At 39.5% G+C, this 19,460-nt stretch overlaps 1 protein-coding gene across 3 annotated transcripts in view; it reads left to right on the forward strand.

The window, feature by feature from the left end:
• LOC127419468 (rho guanine nucleotide exchange factor 10-like protein) overlaps positions 1 to 19,460 on the forward strand; it is a 58,765-nt gene extending 39,305 nt beyond the window's left edge. For all 3 annotated transcript variants that reach the window (XM_051660876.1, XM_051660875.1, XM_051660877.1), the window contains 7 exons: positions 2,859 to 2,945; positions 12,638 to 12,852; positions 12,998 to 13,155; positions 14,897 to 15,045; positions 17,187 to 17,358; positions 17,580 to 17,702; positions 18,269 to 19,460. In XM_051660876.1, the coding sequence (XP_051516836.1) occupies positions 2,859 to 2,945; positions 12,638 to 12,852; positions 12,998 to 13,155; positions 14,897 to 15,045; positions 17,187 to 17,358; positions 17,580 to 17,702; positions 18,269 to 18,807 (1,443 nt within the window). In that variant the 3' untranslated portion in view covers positions 18,808 to 19,460. The remainder of the gene's footprint in view (positions 1 to 2,858; positions 2,946 to 12,637; positions 12,853 to 12,997; positions 13,156 to 14,896; positions 15,046 to 17,186; positions 17,359 to 17,579; positions 17,703 to 18,268) is intronic.

Below are 19,460 nucleotides of genomic sequence, written 5' to 3' on the forward strand. Positions count from 1 at the left end.
ATCAGAGATAAAAGCTGCCCATTCACCCCTTTTGTATGTGTTCTTGTAGCCTTGTAGTGAAGCTATATTTCATTTCCCCATACACTTATATAAGTTCTAAATGACAACAATGGTCAGAATGCAGCAGTTTAGTTTTGAGCTACATTTAACTTAAGACTACATCTTAAAAACACGTCGCTTCTGGTGCAAGACGAAAAACAGTAAGACATGACACAACCAAAAAAAAGATGTCTGATGCATGTGTACATATTAGATCAAACATTAAAGAATTGCATTATAAGAATGCAATATAAGCGTTTTGTGTGATTGGCCCCTAGTCTAGATAAATAACAGGCTTATGTTCAATGAAATAAAAATTATTCACAATATATAATATATTGTAAATATACAATATATTGATTTCTGAAGCCACTTTTTGTAATGCCAATTCAATGCATTACTGGTCTACCACAATAATGTCTTCACATTTTCTCAGTAAATATTATATAATATGATTATTTGCGATTAATGCAGTTACACTTTCGAATCGATTAAAAGCCCTAGTTCAGAAATATACGTATACGTAATAAAAAGGGACACATTTTTAAAGCTTATTTGAGCTAAATCTGGAAAATTTGGCCAGTCATTTGTAACTGTGTGCCATCGTTGAGGATACATCTCTGTTCACCATTTAGACTGCGTTATCTACTGGAAAGTTACAGATGCAGATCAAAAGATGGTGTCCAAAAGGCTGGTCTGTTTAGCCTGCTTAAAAGGAAAACACTGTCAATAATAAACTCACACAGGTGCTCATTAGGACTACTTCCTTAAAAGAAATGAGCTAGGATAGCAACCCATTACAAATTTCATTTCATCTGTATTTTAAGTCATCCCACATCTATACTGCTTCAGAATCTATCATTAAGAAAATAAATGTAAGCGCAGCATAGTTCTAGCAGGAAGACTAGCAGCTGTACATCATCGCACCATCACCTAGGTAACTCCTAGCCAATCATATGTAAGCCAATACTTTATAAGTCTGCTCACATTATCACATTGCTGTTTCAGTTGTGCTAACACAGCAACCTCCACCACCCCACCACCACCAGTCGAGTCCCATCCTGCACGGGGGTAGACTCCTCGCCCCTGCCTCCTATCTCTGGCAGGATATGACAGTTCCGAGTACAACTTCTTCGGACCGGCAGACGGGGCTTACGCCAAAGAGAGACATTACATTTTCTGTTTTATATTCATCAAATAAATGTCATCTTGAATTTCACTCAAGTCTGCAAGTCTTCCTGATAGAACTACAGTTTATTGAATGTTTTCATTATGGAATTGATTCAACTCAGAATCCTTTTCACAAAGATATGTCATTATACGCCATAATGTTGGACAAAACCCTTTCAAATCACACTTTATGTTGGATGAAACCCTTAAACCCCTGTGAGCTGTAATTACAATAAGCTGTTATAATCAGACATAATACAAGTTACCACAATATGTTCTGATTTGTGTTTTCTTGTTGTGGCAAACAGTGTACTCTTAATTAAGATTTAAGCAATGTTGACAGGGGTGGTTTTTCACCAGATACATGGGCAGCTGATGATTAAACCTGGAATAATAGCTTGGCTGATGTGTGCATAAATGATATGTGGATGGCAATGAGTGTTTAATAACCTTATGTTTGTCTGATTTGAGCCAAAGCACCCTGCAGTCAATTAACTTCCTTTACTTATCTTTCCAAGCCAGCTGCTTGCTGTGGTCACCAGCCCTTTTAGATATGCAGTAACTCAGCATGTATCAAAGTCCCCACAGTTGCCAGAACACAAAAAACAAAGTTGAATACACTCGAAATATTGAGGGGAGAATTCACTAACAGTTGCACCACTTTTGTGTGTGGTATCTCAGCGTAACACCCTGCGTCTTATTTACTAACCACCCATAATCTAGTTTAATCAGGTGCTAAATGTGCTAAAATTGTGCTGCACCATAAGTAATTGTCATACATTTCAGGGCAAACATGCCTCCTTTTTGTGTAAATTGGGCTTAATTGCCTGGATCACAGTGGTGGAGATGTGTTGTTCAGTCCCTATAAAGTGTGCCAGACTGCAGTAGTCTGCTGAATCTTCCACAACCTAGCACTCAGAACCAACCCACTAGATTCGAAATTGTGCTGTGCTAATGTTCAGCAATAATTTTGAGGGCGCATTTGCGCTGTTACCTGAATTGCATAATTCCTTCTGTGAATCGGGTGCTATAAACAATGCAGACAGCACATGCAAATAAATGTCGCTTTCACCGGGCACATTTAATTCTTAGTGAATTCCCCATCAAGATAATTGATGTCACATACTTTATCCCCTCCATGAAATAAAATGGAATGCAGGAATCTGTAATGCAATCCTTTTTTAATATTCTGTTGGGAAGAAAAATCAAAAGATGTGCATCGTATTTATGATGCCCCATATAAAGCAGATAAATAAATAAAAGTGTTATTCTGGCATTTAGTTTAAATAATCCTTTGGTGCTCAGTTGGCTTTTTTCGAATGACTGAGGACTTTGTTTTTGTTTTTTCTTAAACAGTCTTTCTTTTTTGATCCCACTGTTTCAGTAGTTTCATGATAATATTTTAGAGCAAAATAATGTTTACTGTGCATTCAACACAGTAAAAATGCTATACAATTGTCTTAACATGTAGCAGAGACATGAAAGGTTTATGTGTTATTGAAATGTTCTATTCAGCATGTAATTTGCATAATACCATTAAGAGATGCATGTTGTAAAATGCTGTATTTACTGTAATGCATCAAAAGTTTTTGACGTAATTGATCGGTAAGAGCTGATTTTCACAACGGATCTCCATCTTGTTTTTGCAGTTGCAAGCTGCTATGTATAACCCCGTCCAGTGTGCTCTTCTTGGTTTCTCTGCTGCCAGCACATCCTTGCCTCAGGGATACCTCTGGGTGGGTACATTTCCACACAAAGAGAACATATATTCTTCAATCTTCCCTCAGGAAAGGAACATAAAAATATCTCTGATGCTACAGTTGTGGGTCACTGCCTTCACCTCTCCTCTGATATGCCTGTGGGGAAAATCAAGAAACTGTTGAATCACCTAGAAACATTTAAACAGTCTGCTCTGACACTAATATTTATTGACAATATGAAAACTTCATAGGCCTCCAACAATATGATATTCAAGCACTCCATGTAATGGCTTTACAAGTGCATTATTCTTTCCCATGTTGACATATTTCCTATTAAAACAGGAAATTGGTACAGGACATTTCAAAGAGCCCCTTTTTAAAATAGTCAATAGCCTTAAGTTTACATCACAGTCATGAACCTGATTCACTAGTTAGTGTTTACACATCAAATGTGATGCGTTTTTTTTTCTTCTGATTTTTTTCTTTTTTCTTTCATTTAATTTTTTTAGATTTTCTCCCCTTTTTCTCCCCAATTTGGAATGCCCAATTCCCAATGCGCTCTAAGTCCTCATGGTGGCGTAGTGACTCGCCTCAATCTGGATGGTGGAGGACGAATCTCAGTTGCCTCCGCGTCTGAGACCGTCAATCCACGCATCTTATCACGTGGCTTGTTGAGCGCGTTACTGCGGAGACATAGTGCGTGTGGAGGCTTCACGCTATGCTCCGTAGCATCCATGCACAACTCACCACGCACCCCACTGAGAGTGAACCACATTATAGCGACCACGAGGAGGTTACCCCATGTGACTCTACCCTCCCTAGCAACCGGGCCAATTTGGTTGCTTAGAGACCTGGCTGGAGTCACTCAGCATGCCCTGGATTCGAACTTTTAACTCCAGGGGCGGTAGTCAGTGTCTTTACTCGCTGAGCTACCTAGGCCCCACGTTTATTTTTTTTCTGATTAACATTTTTTATTGATTCTAACAATTGAAACAGAAAAGCAAAACATATATGCACAGAATCAACTTTTAACCCCTATTATTCCCCTTCCCCTTCCCCTTCCCCCTCCCAATCCCCAACCCCACCCTGACCCCCAACAAACATCCCTGTGGTCAAAGCCAAATTACACACACGAAAATCCAAAAAGCATAACAAAAAAACCAAATATATATATAACATAACATATGTAAAATATGTAAATAAAAAAATAAAAATAATAATCACATACATTTAAACTATAAATCCCTCTCCACTGCCCCTCCCCGAGAGCCTTCCAAAAAGGTCAGACAGCTGCCCCACTTCATATTAAACACCCCCAGGTTGCCTAGCCTTCTATCTGACATCTCCTCAAATGCCGCCACCCTGCCCATCTCCGTGCACCACTCCCGAAATGAGGGCGCACCAGCCGACTTCCATCCCCTCAGGATAATCTGTCTACCGATCATGACACTGTCTAGGACCCAATTTCTTATGTATTTATCCCCTATACTAATGACCGCCCCATCGCCTAAAATACAGAGTCTGGGGCAAAATGAAATTTGAGTGCCCAATACGTCACACATAAAACTCTGAACCCTCAACCAGAATTCTTGGATCTTAACACACCACAAAAAACATGAGTTGTGTCTCCATCTTCTGATTGGCATCGCAGGCAGGTGGGTGTGTCTTTAAGACCAAGCATATGCAATCTATCGGGGGTCCAATAGAATCGATGTAAAATCTTGAATTGCATAAGGCGCACCCTTGCATCTCTAGATGCAGGCTTGACATTTTTTAGAATCCTAGCCCACACTCCCTCCTCCAATACCAAGTTTAAATCTTTCTCTCATAATCTCTTGAGAGAAGTTAAAGCTCCGTCCCCCAGACTCTGAATTAGCAGGGAGTAATACACTGATGCCTCATGACCTTTTCCAAAAGCAGTAATCACCACTTCCAGAGTATCTGCCGCTTTAGGGGGCTGTATGCTACTCCCAAAAACAGTACAAAGCAGGTGGCGCAGCTGTAAGTACCTAAAGAATTGAGACCTGGCAATCCCAAAATGTTGAACCAAATTTTCAAAGGATCTCAACACTTCACTCTCATATAGGTCACAGAGCGTATTAACCTCCCTCATAATCCACTCTGTCCAGCAGAAAGGGGACTTATTAAAACATAACTTTGGGTTCAGCCATATGCTTGAAGCAACATTTAAATAAATGTCCGAATTAAACACTCTGGATACTTTTGTCCATACCGCGTGCAAATGCGAGATAACGGGTTGCAACTTAACTTCTCCGATTAGTTTGATAGAAAGGCTTTGCGACGGCAAAATAGGGGCAAGAACTTCCTGTTCAATACAAAACCAGGTGGAAGCAACCAATGAGCCAAATGTCTGAGACTGAATGCATAATAATAAAACAAAATCTTGGGTAGGCCTAGCCCACCTTTGTCAATTGGCCTGTACCACTTACTGAAATGTAATCTGGGACGTTTACCATTCCAAATGAAGGACTTTGCTATGCTATCAAATTGCTTGAGATAAGAGAGGGGGACATCTATAGTGAGAGATTGTAGCAGGTAGTTGAATTTTGGAATACAATTCATTTTAATAACATTAACCTTCCCAATCATAGATAAATGTAATGAAGCCCACCTGCCCACATTGCTTGAAAACCTTTTTATTAAAGGGTCAAAATTAATTCTAACTAAATCACACAAAGTTGCTGGGAATAAAATTCCCAAATACTTATTGCCCTGTTTGGGCCACTGGAAGGTGCCCGGCTGAAAAGCTGTTACAGGGCAATACGCCGTCAGAGACAAAGCTTCAGATTTAGACCAATTAACTCCAATTAACTGAACTTAGAAAAGGAATTAATAATTCTGTGGAGGCAAGGCATAGATCTAGTAGGGTTGGAGACAAATAATAAAATATAATCTGCGTAAAGCAGAAGCTTATGCGCCATACCTCCCGCAACCACCCCTGGAAAATCATCCTCCTTTCTTATCGCAGCTGCTAATGGTTCCAGGGCAAGACAGAAGAATAATGGGGAAAGAGGGCAACCCTGCCGGGTGCCCCTATCCAGAGTAAAATAATCTGAAATGAATCCATTTGTTTGTACCGCCGCTACAGGGTGTCTATAAAGTAACTTAATCCAGCCAATAAAAGTATTCCTGAACCCATACATTTCCAAAACCTTAAAAAGATAATCCCATTCTGCCAAATCAAACACCTTTTCGGCGTCAAGTGAGATGGCAGCGACCGGAGTCTGATCATTCGCCACTGACCACATGATATTGATGAGATGCCTAACATTATCAGAAGAGCTATGGCCCCAAATAAACACCACCTGATCTATATGTATAAGAGATGTCATAATTTTACTTAATCGGTTAGCCAAGATTTTTGACAATATTTTAACGTTTAGCTGGATCAGGGAAATTGGACAGTAACTCTTACACTTGCTTGGATCTTTGTCCTTTTTAAGAATCAGACTGATCCGAGCTTGTGTCATGGTTGGCGGAAGCTTTCCATTCTTTAATGATTCCGTATAAACTTCTAGCAAATGTGGAGATAGTTCTGTAGCATAAGATCTAAAAAATTCAGCGGCCAAGCCGTCTGGCCCCGGAGCCTTGCCTGTAGGCAAGGCCTTAATTATCTCGCCAAGGTTATCTCAGACTCAAGATAATTTGTCAGTTTAGGAAGTTTTAATGGTTCCACAAAGTTTCTAATATCTTCATCAGTAGACGAAGGTGTGGAACTATAGAGATCAAGATAGAATTCTTTAAAAGCAATATTAGTATCAATGGCCGAGGTAAATATACAGACTTCACTGAGGGAATGGTAAAAAAAGACTCTCTCTCTCTTATATATCTAGCCAGAAGCTTCCCTGCTTTGTCCCCCTACTCAGTTTATGACTGTCTTGGCCTGAATAGCCAAAAGTCCACCTTCTGTGACAAAATAGTATAATATCTGTATTTCAATCGGGTCAATTCTCTGAGGCCGTTAGACGACATTCGGAGCTTCAGCTGCCTCGGCACTTTTAATATTCCCTTCCAATTCAGTGCTTTGGATTATTTGATGAATGAGTCATACTGTATGATCCAGCTCCTAAGAACCACCTTAAGTGCCTCCCAAGCCATGCCCACAGAGGATACTGTGGACCAGTTGGTCTCCATATAGACATTGATTTCAGCCTTCAGCTTTTGTTGGAAATCAGGATTTTGCAAAAGGGATACATTAAAGCGGCAACTATATGATTTCTTTTTCTCCGCATGTGGCAACACCTCTAAACACACCAGGGCGTGATCTGAGACTAAAATGTTTCCAATTGAGCAATCAACAACAAATGAAATGAGGGACTTAGATATTAAAAAAAATCTATTCTAGAGTAAATCTTATGGACAGAAGAAAAAATGTATAGTCCCTACCAAATGGGTACAAATGTCTCCAAATATTTGTAAGACCAAGATATTTACACATCCTGTGAAGCGTCACTGTTGCTCTAGGGGGCTTGCACAATTTTGCTTTACTATGATCAAGGACTGAGTCCATCAAAGGATTAAAGTCTCCTCCCAATATTATATCATGAGGGGTGCCAGCGGCTTGCAACATCCCTTCAAGATCTATAAAAAAGCCCTGATCATCAACGTTAGGTGCATAAATATTTGCCAAAATAAGATTTGTCCCTGAATTTTAGCTAAAACAATAATGACTCTTCCTAATTTATTTTTACTCTGTTTGAGACATTTAATTGTAGATGTTTACTTATCAGTGTGATGACTCCCCTGCTCTTACTCGAGCCAGCACTAAACAAAAGATGTCCACCCCATATCTTTCCAAATTTTTCAGCTTCCTGTGGGGAAAGGTGCGTTTCTTGAAGAAACGCTATATCATATTTCATATGCTTAAGAAGAGAAATAACCTTCCTTCTTTTTATGGGGTGCCCCAACCCATTCACATTCCACGTGGAGAGAGACAATCCACTCATATAACATTTGACATTTTGACATGTAAGAAAAAATAGATAGTGTTAAAAACAGGATTATAAAGACCACATTCCAACATTAGTGCAACAGTCAAACCCCGAACATCCCCTAGAACAGACAAAACAAAGAAGAAGAACATGCGCATTAATCCCGCAAACAACAGTGCCAACTGCATCCATTCCTCCAAACTCAAACAGTCCATGCATGCATCCATGACAAATTTGCCATCGGATTGCTCAAGTCTGGTGTTTCTATACAAATATTGTGAGGCAGAATTACACAGGAAAAGATAATCTATAAAACAAACTCTAGCCAATAGGCAGAATAAACACAAAGAGCGTGTAGCTTCATCCACAAAACTGTCCCGAAAGTGTATTATTCTACTAAATAAACTCCAGCCGCTAGGCGGAACTAGCACAAAAAGAGTGCGCAAATTCTTCAGATAGTCAAACGAATGTTCAGTGAGCCGGTCCACCCGGCTGCAACATGAGTGCAAGCAAATGACTTACTCCAATGACTTAGCCAGAAATACTCCACAAAATAAACTCCGGCCGATAGGCAGACTAAGCACAGAGAGCGTGTAGATTTATCCACAAAACCGTCCCAAAGGTGTGTTGCGCTACAAAATAAACTCCAACTGCTAGGCGGAACCAGCACAAAAAGAGCGCGCAATATTAGTATCAATGGCCGAGGTAAATATACAGACTTCACTGAGGGAATGGTAAAAAAAGACTCTCTCTCTCTTATATATCTAGCCAGAAGCTTCCCTTATATACACAAAAAGAGCGCGCAGAATCTTCAAACAGTCAAGCAAATGTTCAGTGAGCCGGTCCACTCGGCTGCAACGTGAGTACCACAAGGTGACTTACTCACTCCATTGACTTTATGAAGGACATCGCTTGCTGTGGGCATGTGAATGTTTTACGGCCATCCTTAGCATCTATTCTCAATTTGGCCGGGAATATCAGTGCAAAAGCGACCTTCCGTTGATGTAAAAGTTTCTTGCATTCCTTGAATCTATCACGTTTCTCACTTGTCGAGTTCGCAAAGTCTGGGAAAAAGAAAATGCTGTGGTTCTTCCAAGAAAGCCTTCCTTTACTCGTCGCCTCACGTAACACAAGATCTTTATTGGATGATCTCAGAAATATGGCCAGAATTGATCGGGGTCTGTCAACTTCAACAGATCCCCCAACCGGAACCATGTGAGCTTGCTCGATTTCCATCTTATGGCCTGCTATGTCGAGCAGACTCGGAAAGAGCCCATCTAGGAATTTCACCATATCCTGTCCTTCTTCGCCCTCAGGAATTCCAACGATACGGACGTTATTCCGCCAGCTACGGTTTTCCATGTCCTCCAACATGCTCCAAATCCACCTTGGTTGCTAGTGGATTAGCAGTTAATTCCCTCTCCGATGACTCCAGATAATTGATCGTTTCTCGACATCCTCCACTGTTGTAATCATATTAGTGAAATTTGCCTCCATGGCAGTGATCAATCAACATATCACAGCAAGATCCTCCAAGTCAGCAAAGACCTTCGTCAGCATTGCCGACATGTTCAACATCTCTCGCTGCATTTCCCTCATCTCTCCGACCAAATCAACTCCCAGGCCTGCGGCCCACTCAAGGGTGTCAGCCCGAGCACGTAAGTGTCTTTTAATGTCTCCAGAGCCCGAGGCTTTTGAACTCTTTGACATATTGTCCTCCCAGAACATTTATGGATCAGAGTGTATCAAATCTCACCGATTTATGTCATAAAAAGCATTAAAACTAGCAAAGTGCGCAGAGCTTGCCGTTCACACGTCCGATCCTCGCATGGTGTCCCGTGACTTTCCCAGATGCGTTGTTGACCACATACGTATGTGGATTTTTTGACCCGATCACAAAACATTTTAGACCCAGTTTAGACATGTATTAACACTGAACACATGTGATCCAATCACCAAAAATGCATCTTAATACCAGATGGAAACGGGGTCTCTTTCATCTGCTGAAGACAAACAAAGATTTTTAGAAGAATATTTCAGCTCTGTAGGTCCATCCAATGCAAGTGAATGGGTGGCAAAATGTTGAAGCTCCAAAATCCACATAAGGGCAACATAAAAGTACTCCAGAGGACTCTGGTGGTTAAATCCATATCTTCTGAAGCGATATGATACTGTATGTGTGGGTGAGAAAAAGATAAATATTTATGTCCTTTTGCTACTATAAATTCTATCTTTCACATTCAAATCTCCTTCTGTTTTTGGTGATTCACATTATTTTTGCATATCACCCCCTACTGGGCAGGGAGGAGAATTTATAATAAATAATGACTTAAATTTCTCACCCACACCTATCAAATCGTGTCTGAGCACATGGATTTAACCACTGTAATCATATGGCATCCATTCACTTGCATGGTGAGGAACTACAGAGCGTAAATATTCTTCTAAAAGTCTTAATTTGTGTTCTGCAGAAGAAAGAAAGTCATACACATCTGTGATGCCAGGAGGGTGAGTAAATCATGAGAGAATTTTCATTTTTGGGTGAACTATCCCTTTAAAGCCTCAAAACTACAATTTCGATTTCATGGGTTCTTTAAGTACGTAGTCATTTAGGCACAATGTTGATAGCTTATGGATCAGTCCTTCATGGCTTTGATGTGAAACCTCTTAGTTACTAGGTTACCAGCCCGGATCTTTAACCAGTGGCGTATCCAGGACATTTTTACTGGGGTGGCCAAGATGGGGCACAGACCTAGTGTGGGGTGGCGATACCGGGAGAACCTTTATGATGGCACATGATCAAAATGTGTAAATATCGCATTGCTTTGCTTCAACATCTACACATGTAGAATAAATGAATTCTTAAACTCATGTTAGCATTCACTGAATTGTTTGTATTCAATATCAGACTGTTGTTTTGACATTTGACAGTTTTCTGTTCCTGTTCTATTTCAACCTATTACAGTTTCTGGGAATCTCTTGTTATTTTAACATAACATCCATTTTTAAATCAGTAATTGTTTAGGAAAAGTCAGTTACACATTTTTAAGAGCTATTCTCATTGTAGAGAATTAATCTGCGTATAACATCAGGTATAGTGTATATTCATAAAAAGATACAAGTACAGGTGATAACTGATTGAGGCGCAATTCAATCAATCATTCAATCAATTATTCATTCATATATTAGCTAAAACTGCACTGTCCAGCAGAAATATTGTTAAATTGGGTACAAATCAGTGTGTGAAATTGGCTACGAGGGCTTATAGGTGTCTGTCTGGAAACCCCAAAATTGCAGATTGAGCTCTGAATACAGTAAAAAACAAAACTCTGTTTACAGTGTCTACTCAGGTTTATTTTCCACATGTTCTGATAGCTTCAATTACTTTGAATATTACCAAATAAAATAGTTAGTCAAATCATTTGTGGCATTTAAGTACAATTTGCCCTGCCTCTGCATATTTAAAATGTCAAATAATAAAAACTTTTAAGATTTTATTGGTCTGACTGACCAATAATACACATAAAGAGCTCATAAATAACTCATGTAAAGATTTAAAGTACAGTCACAGCACAAACCCTTCTATTTCACACACATGTTAGCCATATATATAACTTTAGCTATTGAACATATACATCTGTAAAACGCTTTACACACCTCCATCATTAAATCAGAAAACATGGCATTTCATATTTCATGTCAATATAAAGATAACATGCTGAATGTGGTGTAGGGTCTAGCTTACTCTTTAACCTAGCTACTGTAACAATGAAAAAATGTTTTCACATTCACATGGAAATTCGGGATAAATTAAACGTTAGATTAGATGAACATACCTCTCAAATAACAGCATTCTTTTTGACCACAAATCGACGTTGTCAACTCATTGGAAGTTAGAGGTAGACGCTAGCTCATGTCAGCTTCGTGCTTCTGACCGACCATTATACTCCAAACCTGGCGCCCGCGACCTGCGGCACCTGCCTGGCCACCCGCGGCCTGCCCCTCCTGCCACTGATCAAAGATCAGCTCACACAGCTTCAGTCCCACCACTACTATAATGGTCAGAAATATAAAACTGACCCTGGGTCAGTGTGGCTCTAAATCAACAAATGACCTGAGATGTCATCTTTGATTGACAGGTGTTTCTATTGGTTCTTCGTTCTTGTGTTGATGAACATGATGAACTACCAATCAGTTCTGGGGTGGCCACAGGGTGGCCAATGAGATTTCAGGGGTGGCCCAGGCCACCACAGGCCACCCCCTAAAATCGCCACTGTCTTTAACCACAACAACACAGCATAATAAATTTGCCTTCGCAATATACTGTACCTTGCAACACTATTCAGACCATGCAGTTCTGTAAAATTGCTGAATTACAGTACTCCTACAAAAAAATTCCGTTCTCTGTGATATTTTTCTTTCTACTTAAAGACCTCAAAGACTTTTCCAAACACCTTAAGTGATTGTAGTAGAAGCATAAAAAAACATGGGAATAAAAACACTGTAGGTATTGTTTGATTGACATTTAAAAGAAAGGGGAAAGCAGGATTATAAGTTTCTGAAAAGGCATTTGAACAGCTCTAGAAACAAACATCAAGTATTCCACATCAAAAGATGTTTCTATAAATCATTTATCTCGTGGCTGTGCCTCTACTGTGTATTTTTTTCTCTTGCATATCTCTCCCACAGCCCCTCGGAGGGACATGCCAGTAAGTTCAGGCACTGGATGTCCACCTTATGTTTGTTTTCCTTTTTGTTGTCTTTTCAACTGCACAGGTGGCTAGTGGGGGTGATGGTTCCCACGGGCATGTGGAGATTTTCTCCCTTAACAGACCCACTCCACGTTCTGTTAAGAGTTTTTCTCTAGGTTCCCTAGTGCTTTGTCTAGAGTATATCACAGAGCCCAGCACTGATGAGGAACAGAAGGTACAGGCCACTGATGTTCCTCCCAAAATCAGCAACACCATCTGTGTGGGATTACAGGATGGCAGGTGAGTTCATTTGAATATGTACCTGTATTGGTCGAGAATAATTTTAAACATTACATTGTTGATTTTATGCAGAAAGCCAGAATAAATTTGCACCTTTCCTTTTAGTGGAGAAAAGTAAAAAAAAAACTTGTGTGTTTTTCTTAAGCATACTCGTTTACGGCAGTGTGGACACTGCTGCCCAGTGTCTCCTAACGTTCTGTAACCCTGAGGGCTGTCCAGTTTTGTGCCTGAAACACACTGACAACTTTCTCTTCGCTGGACTGAGTAATGGAAAGGTTGCAGTTTACAACAGAAAGAGTGGTGGTAAAACGGGTCCTTATAATTTAAACATAAATTGTGTAATTTGTGCTCCATTTGCTTCACTAAACGGAATTGGAAAAATTCAGTCAGGTTTCCCAAACCGGTCCAAACGCATGGCAATGGTTGAGCCAATGGCATTAGTTGCTATGTCACGCTAGTTGGGATACTCAAACAAAAAGAACAGTGTGTTAGAAAGCACCACAGAGTTACACTTTTTGGAGAAGACAGTACAAAATGCCACATATAGTTGTCTCTGTATATTAAGCTGGTATAGTAAAGTATTTAACATTGAAAAATGACAGTGCCTTTCCACTTGTTCAGCCATCTTTGTTCCAGAATTATTTTCCCATAAATTCTTTCCATGGGGATTACATAAAATCATTTATAAAAGCTTTTTTTAGCTATGAACAAAATCAACCAGCTCTTAGGTAAATCACAGCATTACAAACTTTGATCTGAAGCAGAGAAGTATTTGAAAATCAGACAAAAAGACAAGGGTACAAGAATGTGTTCTTAACCTCTTTCAATAGGGCATGAAATTCAATCCCATTTCGGCACTGCAAATGATGTATTCAAAATAAAAATGTATATACAAATACAGTATATAACTAGTTTGAGAGCGTATAAGAATACCGACTCGATTGTGTCATTCGCAGTGCGTCATGGGAGTAGATGGTCGCTGCAGAGCTTTTTGCAGTGATTTGTTAGCCACGATTCACTGATTGGTGGATCTTTGCTCTTTAGCAACATTGGTAGTGTAGATCTTAACCAGGAATTTTGCTATTAAACCATTTTTTAAGAAACGAAGTTGAGGGGGCCTGAGTAGCTCAGCAAGTAAAGGCGCTGACTACCACCCTTGGAGTTGCGAGTTTGAATCCAGGGCGAGCTGAGTGACTCCAGCCAGGTCTCCTAAGCAGCCAAATTGGCCCGGTTGCTAGGGAGGGTAGAGTCACATGGGGTAACCTCCTCGTGGTCGCTATAATGTGGTTCTCGCTCTCAGTGGGGCGTGTGGTGATTTGTGCGTGGATGCCGCGGAGAATAGCGTGAAGCCTCTACATGCGCTATGTTTCTGTGGTAACGCGCTCAACAAGCCACGTGATAAGATGCGTGGATTGACGGTCTCAGACGTGGAGGCAACTGAGATTTGCCCTCCGTCACCAGGATTGAGGCGAGTCACTACGCCACCACGAGGACGTAGAGCGCATTGGGAATTGGGCATTCCAAATTGGGGAGAAAAGGGGAGAAAAGAATAAAAAGAAAAGAAAAAAGAAACGAAGTTGAAATAATTCAGATTGATGGCTTAAGCAGAAGCATATATCATTGATTAACCACCTCGGAGCTCACAGTAGGTCTTTATTTAAATGTTTCTAAGTTAAGTTAGGTTTGTAAATTAAAAAGAATTTGCCTATGGAGAAAATGAATGGGATTTCTACTTCCGGAACCAGACTGTGGTGCTCTACTGCATTATATATATATATTAAAAAATTATCCTTAATATACAGAATGAATTTTGGAATGGAAATTGATAAGAAAAACTATTCACTTATGCCTCTATGCATGTTTGATATTGTTTGATATTGTGTGCTTGTGACATTATAATTCTAACCTTTACCTTTTAAATAGAAACAATTATCTTCTTAAATTCTATACTTAATGAATATATTGGAGTGTTGCCAAAGATGTGTAAATATTAGCTGTTTCCATTCCAATAGCACCTTTAAATCCAGCATGCTGCAATTTGCAGTTACAGAGGGGCTGTGGGATCCAGACTCCTGCAGACATGTGGTTATTGGATATGCGCCCATCCTCAAACTCCTCCGAATAGATGAGTGTGTGTGGGCCAGCTGTGCCAACCAAATCTCTGTGATTGAGGGCTCCACTCTTGGGACTCAGGTAGACACTAACATGTGACCAGACCCCTTTTCCTTTGAGAAATGTATTGGTGAAATTGAAATGTGTTGAATGTGAGTCCCTATCTTCATAGTAAAAACACAATGCACACTTGCCTTTCATAAGACATGCAAAAAGAATTAACTGTCATATCAACAATAAAGTCCTGAGCTTCTTTCTGTAACAGTGGTTGGTATCAGAAAGCTTGAAATGGATCTTTGAAGTCTGAATTGCTCAGATGTTAAGAAAAATCCCTTATTATGGAATTTACATGCAGGCCAGGGAACATGATTAAAAACATTTATTATTTATATACCGGAATCAATTGTACTGAATTAACATAAAAAGACATGGTGCACACAGGATATAACCTGCAAAAAAAAACTCTCATGTCAGCAATCAAAGCCTGAGCTTTTTTCCGTAACAATGGTAACTATAGGAAAGCTTGAAATAACTCTTTTATTTCTGAGTTTTACGTTTGATTCCGCTGTAAAGACGGCTTCCCTTGCTGGATGCATTATGAACATGCATCTTAAGCCGCACATAAAAGGTATCCTCCCTGTAGAAGCCCAACAGCATGCTAGGGTGCTAGGCTTTGATCACTTCTGACAGCTAAGCAAACCTTTCTATTTTGCCGCGAGGCGCACACCCTCCCTTCTGCTTTCCTGGTGCTTAATATCAGGATTAAATTCAGTTCTGGAAGTTGGAAGTTCAGTTCAACTGGAAGATAAAAAGGGTACACATATGGACATGTCAACCTATTTACATTTGCAAGTCAATAGATGTTTGCTGCTGATATACACGTCTAATATAGAAAGAATGTATTTGTCTACTGCAAAGGCATGTATTTTAAGCTCAGAAGGGGGATGCAAAATGTGCTTGCATACAATTTAATTATAGACCTATATAAAGTAAAATGTATTAAATGATTTTCAGATGAATTTATTGCAGTGAACATGCATATATCAATATTTGAGGCCCTAAATGAAGATTATTTATTACATTATGTGGCAGACACATAAATTGTTACATTTTTAATTTTAAAAAATTGCTTTCAAAGTCAATATATTGTTTGTTTTATTTCCATGTCATTAAAAAAAGCCTATCAATGGGCTACAGTCCACATGCAATTCATTATTTAATCAATGGACACATCGTCAGAGGGATGTCATTGGACGTTGCATCGTGTCTCGCTGTTTTCAGCATCATGAACCATGAGCATTTTTCAAGTTTAAAACAATAAAAATAAAAATAAAAAATGCATTCTGTTCCATTATGCTGAGTGAATTTTGTATATACATTGATGTACATTTAACCATTTTATATTTTTTTTAATAATTTTGTTAAAACCACAAAATTGGCTTTGAATCTGGAACTTAATTCTGAATTTTTTAATCTTTAATTTTTCCTCTTAATTTTATTACTAGGAACACAGTGCTCTTTTGAATGATTATTTTCAGAAACATTCTGAATTGGTTTATAGTTTTTATCACTAGTATAAAATGGTTTATTTACAAATTAAAGCTGTCATGGTTTTTCTTAGAAGTTGACAGTCTGGCCTTTGAAATTGACCAGCCTTGCATGCCCAAACAGAATTTCAGTTGCCAGTTATTTGCAAATTATATGCACTCTTGAGGACTACAGTGAACAGTGTTGGCTGAAACTTTGATGTTTTTTTCCCTCTATCCCCCAAGTCTATGATTTCCTCTTGCTCTTCCTTGTTTTAATGTGTTTTCATTTTTAGGCATCCATCCACACAAACACACACACACATGTTGGTGCAGCTATCATTATGAGGACTCTCCATAGACATAATGATTTTTATACTGTACGGACTATAGATCCTGTCCCCTAACCCTAACCCTACCCCTAAACCTAACCCTCACAAAAAACTTTCTGCATTTTTACATTTTCAAAAAAACATCGTTTAGTATGTTTTTAAAGTGATTTAAATTATGGGGACACTAGAAATGTCCTCATAAACCACATTTATAGCATAATACCCTTGTAATTACCAGTTTGTAATCTAAAAGAAAGTCCTCATGAACCATTTAAACCTGCCCACACACACACACATTTAAACAGGTACACCGCACATGACATTTAGGTTTTTATTTTGTAACTTTTTTTTGTTTTATTCCCAGAGTTTTGAAGCTCATCCAGACCCAATGATTAGTGTGACCCATATGGTGCGTGCAGGAGGAGGGGTGTGGATGGCGTTTTCAGAGGGATCATCCCTCCGTCTGTTTCACACAGAAACACTGGATCACCTCCAAGAGATCAACATTTCAACACCCTCTGCATATTTGAGCCCTGGCAAGTGCAAGATATGATTATGGTGCAGGATATAATTTCCTTAGTCCTTTGATCAAAGCAGGATGATGTTTTGCCACACATGCCTTGAAAAGTGGCACAAATGTCAAAGTTTTGTTTTATGGATTCACAGAAATGTTTACAGCTGTAAAGAGCTAAAATCTGTTGGTTTGTAAAAAATGTGTAGCAAAGCAGTGACACTGTGTTATTCTCTTTCCCCACAGGACAAAAAACTGTGTGTGTAACCAGCCTGCTCATCTGCCAGGGACTGTTATGGGTGGGCACAGCTCAGGGCGTTATTGTCACCCTGCCAGTGCCCAGACTAGAGGGTATCCCCAAAATAACAGGTGAGCCACAATTAAAACAAATAAAGAATTGGATCTGAGCCCTCTCTGTGTAAAAAAGATTATTGAGGAACCATTTGGAGTTCCTCAAATGCCAAACTTTCTCGAGTCCCTGTAAGACTTCTAAAGATTGTCAGTGGTTTCTGTAGTAAACCCATCATAAGGCAGAAGTTTATAGGATATTTGATGCAGTTGTGATGCAGTTCAGCACGTCAGCTACTATTATTTCCACAACAAAATAGGTATCATTTAGACCATGTTCACAATAATACATTTTTGTTCGAAAACACATTACTTTCACATCCACACTAGAACGGCGCTATCCTCCTCTGAAAATGGAGTGTTTCGAAAACGCTCTAAATTTCCGCATACTTTGGAAAATCATGCCAGTAGGAAACTGAAAACAGTTTTCAAACAAAAATCGATTATTGTGGATGTGGCATTAATTTCTTTAAACAAGCATTGCAATTCTGCTACTGTGAGTCTCTAAGGGTTAAAGGGTGTCTGGAGGTATCTTTTCATTTTTACAGTCAATTGTCTTACCAAAGATAAACTCTCTTTCCCAATAGGTAAAGGGATGACCTCACTCAACGCTCACAATGGCCCCGTTGAATTCTTGGTTTCCACCTACAGCATTTTATCCCAAGATATCCTAAAGCGAGACTCTGCTGTGGAGTGTGCGGATCCAAATAGTGGAGTGGAGGATAAGGAGATGACAAACTCGTCACGGGAATCCCTCCAGCAGGCAGATGGCTCTCCTCAGGGAGAAGCCAAATCTAAAGGACTGCTGCTGCAGTACCACCTGCGGTCTACCTCTCAACTCCCAGGTAAGCTCCTGACAGCTCGGCCCGAAGAAGCCTCGGACTGGACACAGGACTTTCTGGAGCACACCCTGGAGGACGGTTCCATCTATGAGCTGAGCGATGACCCAGATATTTGGGTCAGGGGCCCAGGGCCATCTTCTAAGGAAGCAGCAAGGAGGGAGAAGGTGACATCAGCCGCTGTTATATCCGGTGGAAAAGGCTTCCGTCGGCTCACTAACTCTTCTAACTCCCCTGAATCTAATGAGAATACGCTCATGGTCTGGCAGTTGCCCATTACAGTGTGAGGCAGTAATACATATTCCTCCTATTGGATTTCATCAGGTGGTTTTGCATTGATGGAGCATTGTTGGATCATCGAAGGACAAATAGGCTGTAAGCTTGAATTTGTATGGGTTATGCCAAATTATTCATTCCATGTTTCTTCCAGAAGGTTTTAAGTTGATGACCAACTGCCCCATTCAATATAAATTCTTCATAATAATAGCATGTGCTTGGTATATAATGCACCACAACTAAATATAACAATAATCTCACCTCTTGAAAAAATTACTGAAACCACCAAATGATTGAATTTGATTATAGCCCTTCTGCACTTGAGGAATCAGGGTAAGTGTTGTTGTTTTGTTTTTTTCAGATGCAATACAGAAAATAATCCTTAGTATGTATCTGAAAGGGCTGTGACCCAATTCTCTCCTGTGTAAATTATTAAAAAAAAAAAAATTATGCAACACCACCATAGGTGTGCACTGTGACTTTACTGAAAAGTGCGTTAGTAGAATATGTGGCGTAATACTATTTAAATGTGTTTTAATGTTATTTTAGTATGAAATTTAAATAGCCAATTAATGAGAAAAAGGTGGCACAGGTACTTGTTTTTGATGGGTCTCATTTCACACAGTGTCACTTTGTCAACAAAAATAAATCATATTTGCTGTGA

Source organism: Myxocyprinus asiaticus, chromosome 28 (genome assembly GCF_019703515.2).
Source record: "Myxocyprinus asiaticus isolate MX2 ecotype Aquarium Trade chromosome 28, UBuf_Myxa_2, whole genome shotgun sequence".
Taxonomy (NCBI): Eukaryota; Metazoa; Chordata; class Actinopteri; order Cypriniformes; family Catostomidae; genus Myxocyprinus; species Myxocyprinus asiaticus.